Here is a 6,607-nt window from a genome sequence, read left to right as displayed (position 1 = left end):
CAAATTTTTTGATAACAATTTCCTACCTAAACTCACAGGAAATAATAAAAAATACAAAAGGATGTCCAAAATTCAACCCTCGGAGCCAAGTCTCAACAGGAAAAAACACCCCAGAAAAACAAAGGCAGATGCAAATTCAGCCTCTCATGAGCGAATTATAGTCAAATAATAAAGTGACATACTTTAAAAGTGGTCTACGGTGCTGAAAGTTTGCGCATCTCTGTTGACTCTATTTAACGCTGCTGAAAGTTGAAGGACGACGGTGTTCACTTTCTTTTCGACATATGTCTATATCTTTAAAGTCAATCTATAAATGTTTTTTTTTCAAACGTTTTTTATTTTTTAGTTAACTATAGTTTTAATCTGACTTGAAATTAAAATTTATACATGTTTCAAATTTTAATATAAGTTATGTAATTCAACTACGTTTTGTTTAATATGTTAATACATTTTTAATCGGTGGTTCAATAGCGAGCTGGTGGGTGGAACAATATATCCAATAAACAATAAATATCATTAGGATAGACTATAACCATGTTAGAAGTGGACTTTAAACCTAACTCAACCCCACAAAACTAATTTATGAAATGAGGTTTGCACCTACTTATAAACTATGAATTGCCCTCATCTCTAATCGATGTGAGACTTCCAACACATCCTCTCACACCGAGGTATATACATCTCGAGCGTGAGATTAAACATCTTTAATGGGTGGTCCGCTAGTAGGTGAAACATTTGTGGGGTTAAGTTAGCTTAAAGTTCACTTCTAACAAAATTATTTATATCATTTAATACATTTGAATTTAAATATTAGTTTCAAAACATGGTTTAACGAAAAAGTTTTATGCTATTAAATTAAAAAGATTATATACATTTATTCTTTAAGTTTTAAAATAAAAAATATCAAAATTTAATACTATGAATTGCAATTTTTCATCTATAATTAAATATGTGGATTTATAATGAGTCATGAAAGCATCAAAGCTCATTACATTTAAGATATAAAACTATTGTGTGATGGAAATGTTTACTCAACCAATTAGGAATAATGAGTATAGAGGATCAAGTTTGGTAAATTTTAAAATATTACTTAACGACAAGAAATTGATAGATGTATCTCAAAAATGCATTACAGAAAGAAAGGCAATGGTTAACTTCAAAAAGCCGAAACACCCAAAATTATTTTCTAGCAAATTTCCAATATGCCCTAGAATATAGAAAAAGGCCTTCTTCTCTTATCTAATATTAAATCTAACAAACAACATAGCTACTAAAAGTATGAACTTAACTCAAGGATTAGTCTAATTTATTTTTGAAAAATCTCATTTTAGATGAGTTTCTTAAGTGGAGGTTAAAAAAATTCCAACTTCCAAAACCTCCTCTTAAGTAATTTAGAGTCAGAATTTTATTAAATAATTTAACATGTTATAATTAAAAATAATTATTTTGCATATTTTTTAATGACATTTTTATTTTCTTATTTTTTATGATATGTTAAGTTTCTTTTGAAAAAAATAACTTTCATAATCATGCTAATAATATAATAATATATAATATCACATAATTTAATTATTTTAAATATTTTAAATAATACTTTTGACGTTTAAATTTTTAGTAATTATAAGAAAAAAATTAACTTTTAAGAATTCGCTTCAATACTAAAATAATAATTATTATTATAAAATATATATTACTTTGATTGAAATATTTATATATAATTTTTTGAAAAATTAAAAATACTTATATTTGTAACACATTGATAATTAATTATATTTTTTTATATTCAAAATAAATATTCTTTTAAGAAAAGAAGATTCATGAATGCATTGGTTTTGCTCAATTTTTATATAGATACTTGACTCGTGTATATTTTTAATAAAATCTTTTTGATCTGTAATTTTTTCTAGCCCTATATAGATCAAAATTAAATCATATGATAAACCTACTCACATGTCTAATAACTACAACCCATGCTTCAAACTTTCAGTAATAAAATGAGAAAACGAATACAAACGTGACATATTTTAAAATCAACCTTTAAATTTACCCTAGTTAAAATCCCTCTAACCCCTTTTATCACTAGATTCTATACATTACCAGCTCTACCCTTGTCAATCTCTCTTTTTGCCGTTATGTTTAACTGTTTTTAGAAAAGCTTTTGTAATTTTTAGAACATGAATTTTGGTTTTCTCTCATTCTTTCTCTGTCTCTTTTTAATAGATCATCGGCATCTTAACTAGGTTAACGCATCATAATTTTACATTTGACATAGAATATAAAAATAAAATGATTATAAAAATATAAATTTTTATATTAGAAAAAAAATAGGGTAAAATAAACCTAAAAAATTTAGATATATCAAATAATCTTTCCTATGTGTAATATCCTCTACATGTACATATCATTATCTTCCGGTGCATAAGAATTATCTTAGACATTTAAATTTTATTAATAAAATTGCCTGCTTTGACCACAAAAACCAAACTTCCACACTTTTGCTTTGACCACTTTACTAGTGGTGCCGAGTCATCAATATTTCAGTTTCCTGCTTTCAGAGTTTTATTTGATATTGTCGACTTTGTTGCTCATCGACAACTCTGTTCTTTGTATTCTGACACTCTTCTGTAGACATGTTGGGGTTGCCTTTTACTATTGTTTTCCTCTTGACTGCAGCATTTGCGGTGTTATGTTCATGTGGCCATGCACCACTTGGTTGCAATGAAGAAGAAAGGCAAGCTCTTCTAAGGATCAAAGGAAGCTTCAAAGATCCATCAAGCCTTTCATCTTGGGAAGGAACTAGTTGTTGCCAATGGAAAGGTGTAGGTTGCAATAATGTTACAGGCCATGTTGTCAAGCTAGATCTCAGAAATCCTTGTTATCCCTTACAAGGAGATTTTCAACCAAACTGTAAGTTTTACGATCATGTCCTTGAAGCTCAACATGTTCACCCTTCTATATTGCAGCTTAAATATCTAAGTTATTTAGATTTGAGTGGAAACAGATTTCACAATACTTCAATACCAGCGTTCATTCAAACGCTGCAGCATCTGCAATTCCTTTATCTCTCTGATAGTCATTTTAGTGGTAGGATCCCATACAATCTTGGGAATCTCACAAAATTGATCATTCTTGATTTGAGCTTCAATCCTCTTTTGTATGCGGATGACTTCTATTGGATTTCTCAACTTTCATCCCTCCAATACCTTTACATGAGTGATGTGAATCTTGATAAAGCTCAAAACTTGTTGCAGTCACTCAACATGCTTCCTTCTTTGATAGAAATAGAATTGAGAAATTGTGGACTTGATAAATTGCACACCCATCAACATATTAGCACCACAAACCTTTCCAAATTGGAAGACCTCAATCTAGCAGAAAATGGACTTCAGTCTCCCTTTCTGGATGCTTTTCAAAATATGACTTCCATTGCAGTCATTGACCTTTCTCACAACAACCTGAATTCCACTCCCTTCTGGTTGGAAACCTGTGCTAACCTCGACAGTCTATTTCTTGATAGTAATGCTTTTTATGGCTCACTTCCATCTGCTTTGCAGAATCTGACTTCCCTGGTTTCTCTCGACCTTTCACATAACAAGTTTGATTCTGTTCCGGGTTGGTTAGGTGAGTTAAAGGGTCTTCAATATCTCAGTCTTTCAGGTAATGATGTAAATCATATTGAGGGATCTCTCGCATCACTTCTGGGAAACTGTTGCCATCTTCAACAATTAAATATGTCAAGAAACAAAATTCAAAGTGATGCACTTGGAAACCATATACAGTCTGAATGCATTAGGCACGATTTAAGACTTTTGGATTTAAGTCACAACGAATGTAATGGCCATTTGCCAGCATGGTTGGAACAGCTTGAAAATCTAAGATCGTTGATTATGACTGACAGTAATTTGGAGGGATCACTTCCTTGTGATATATTAACAAAACTTGTCAATCTGGAGAATTTGGTGGTTTCCAACAATAACTTCACCGGTTCTCTTCCTGACTGTATCGGAGAACTTGTCAGTTTAAAGATTTTAATTCTTTCTTCCAATCATTTTGATGGGATCATTCCAAGGAGTTTAGTGCAACTTGTAAGCCTAACAGATATAGATCTTTCCCGAAACTCTTTAAATGGTACCATTCCTCACAATATTGGTCAACTTAAAAATTTGTCGACCCTCTATCTTTCTGAAAATAAGTTACATGGAAACATTCCTTTCAGTCTTAGTCAGCTTCTAAACCTTCACAACTTAGACATATCCCTAAATCATCTGGAGAATTTGGTGTCTGACATAAGATGGCCCAGGCAACTTGTCTACTTAAATCTCACCGATAATCGTATCAGCGGGTCACTTCCCCAAAATATTTCTGATAGCTTGCCCAATGTCGGTTACTTGCTTCTCGGAAACAACCTTATAAGTGGTCCCATTCCAAACTCATTGTGCAGAATAGGCTCCTTGTACAATCTTGACCTTTCAGGAAACATGTTAGTTGGTGAAATTCCTAATTGTTGGAGTGTTACTCAAAGACTCGGTGTCATAAATTTGGCATCCAACAAATTATCAGGTGTCATTCCTAGCTCTCTGGGTAATCTACCCACGTTGGCATGGTTACATTTGAACAATAACAGCCTTCATGAGGGCTTTCCATCATCTTTGAGAAATTTAAATCAACTTTTAATTTTGGATGCTGGAGAGAACCATTTGTCTGGGATTATCCCTTCATGGATGGGGAATATCTTTTCCTCGATGCAGATTCTAAGGCTACGGCAAAACAGGTTGAATGGAACAATTCCTTTACAATTGTGCCAACTTTCTGCACTGCAAATTTTGGATCTTTCAAAAAACAACTTGATCGGTCCAATCCCTCATTGCATCGGAAATCTCACAGGTATGGCCTCAAAAAAGAATATTGCTGTAAATCAACCTACTAGATCAGTTGAATGGTATGAACAAGAAGTTAGAGTGTTCATGAAAGGAAGAGAACTTGAGTATACGAGAAATCTAAAACTCGTGGTCACATTGGACTTGTCAAATAACAATTTGATTGGATCTATTCCAGAAGGAATAACATCACTTGGTGCATTGCTTAGCCTAAATCTATCATACAATCGTTTGTCAGGACATATTCCAAAAAGGATAGGGGACATGAAATCACTCGAATCTCTTGACCTCTCTCATGACCAACTTTCGGGTGCAATTTCAGAAAGCATAACTAGTTTAACTTGGTTAAGCCACTTAAATTTGTCCTACAACAACCTTTCAGGACCAATTCCCATAGGAACTCAATTATCAACCTTCGATGATTCTTTTATTTATGGTGGCAACACATTTCTGTGTGGACCTCCCCTGCCAAATAAGTGTTCTGATGATAATTTGCAACCTGACAATGACAATGAAGAAAAATATCAGAAAGAGGATAAAGTAGAGAAATTGTTGTTTTACTTTGTCATTGCACTTGGTTATTTTATTGGATTTTGGGCTGTGACTGGAAGCTTGTTGTTGCGGAGAAGTTGGAGGCTTGCTTACTTCCAATATATTGATGAGTCTACACGCAGGATAAAAGTTTCCTTGGCAATACATTTAGCAACTTTTAAGGAAAGATGGACAGGAATCCATGAGGCTGAGTGACAAATTATGATAGTGTTTATGCATTCTGTCTCTTTTACGCTCTTGGACGATTTCGTGTTTATTTTTTTTATAAGTAATTACTTCGACTTTGTAAATCAGTAATAAATACAACTTGTAGAATTTCTTGTTTAACTAATAATTGCTAAAATGTTGCATGTTATATATCCTTTTCCAATTCCCAAATAATCTGAGTGATACATCCTACTCTACTGTCATTTAAGGTTGATGTTCTGGTGACTTGAGTAATAGAAATATATTATTATTATTATTATTATTATTATTATATAATTTAGAGTTTCAACATGAAGAAACGAGTTCGTATTTACTGACTCTTGAAAAAGTTTTTCCGTACACCACTGTTGTACATAAATTTTATACATTGTCATATAATATTGCTTTTTTTATTAGAAAATTAAATACTGAAAAATAGAATTAAAATATAACACCTCAGTGATAAAAAGAAGACCATGTGTGGGAAATACTAGATAATTAATTCATTTAGTTATTTTTCATTTTTAAATTAAGGAGTTCTTAGAGCAATAGGTTAAGATAATTTAGGGTGTGTTTAGATGACGGAGTGAATTTAAGGGAGAAGAAGACAATGTATTTGAAGAAATTTGAGATTAAATTGTGTGTTGTTTCTTTGAAGAGATATCTAGGTAATTGAAAATAGATTTAGAAGCAAAATTTGTGTAAAATTTGATCAATGAAATGAATAAAAAAATATTTTAATTGATAAAAAAATAAGATTATCAAATTTTCCTAGTAGTAATAGTAATATAAAATTATATTTATGAAAAACATATTTATTGGTAAAAAAATATTTGAAGTAATAGAAAAAAGGAAAAATTAAAAAAATTAGAATAATATAATTTAGTCATAAGAATATAATTTTCTAATTAAAATTTAATTTTTTTTAAATATAATTTAGAGATAAGTGGTTTAATTTTATCTTTTTGTATTAAAATTGAATATTCATGATA

The 6,607-nt window shown here is 31.1% G+C and overlaps 1 protein-coding gene across 1 annotated transcript; it reads left to right on the top strand.

Annotated features, from left to right (window-relative positions):
• The first annotated feature begins 2,571 nt into the window (after window positions 1-2,571).
• LOC108325285 (receptor-like protein EIX2) lies at window positions 2,572-5,788 on the top strand. Its single transcript, XM_017558330.2, has one exon. The coding sequence runs from the start codon at window positions 2,631-2,633 to the stop codon at window positions 5,622-5,624; it is 2,994 nt and encodes a 997-aa protein (XP_017413819.1). The 5' UTR covers window positions 2,572-2,630; the 3' UTR covers window positions 5,625-5,788.
• The last annotated feature ends 819 nt before the right edge of the window (window positions 5,789-6,607 follow it).

This window comes from Vigna angularis, chromosome 3, assembly GCF_016808095.1.
Source record: "Vigna angularis cultivar LongXiaoDou No.4 chromosome 3, ASM1680809v1, whole genome shotgun sequence".
NCBI lineage: Eukaryota > Viridiplantae > Streptophyta > Magnoliopsida > Fabales > Fabaceae > Vigna > Vigna angularis.
The sequence above is the reverse complement of the archived record's forward strand: the minus strand, read 5'-3'. Positions and strand labels throughout refer to the sequence as shown.

Bases quoted from the DNA above. Each gene is read 5' to 3' on its own strand.
- LOC108325285 (XM_017558330.2), top strand. From the start codon at position 2,631: ATGTTGGGGTTGCCTTTTACTATTGTTTTCCTCTTGACTGCAGCATTT.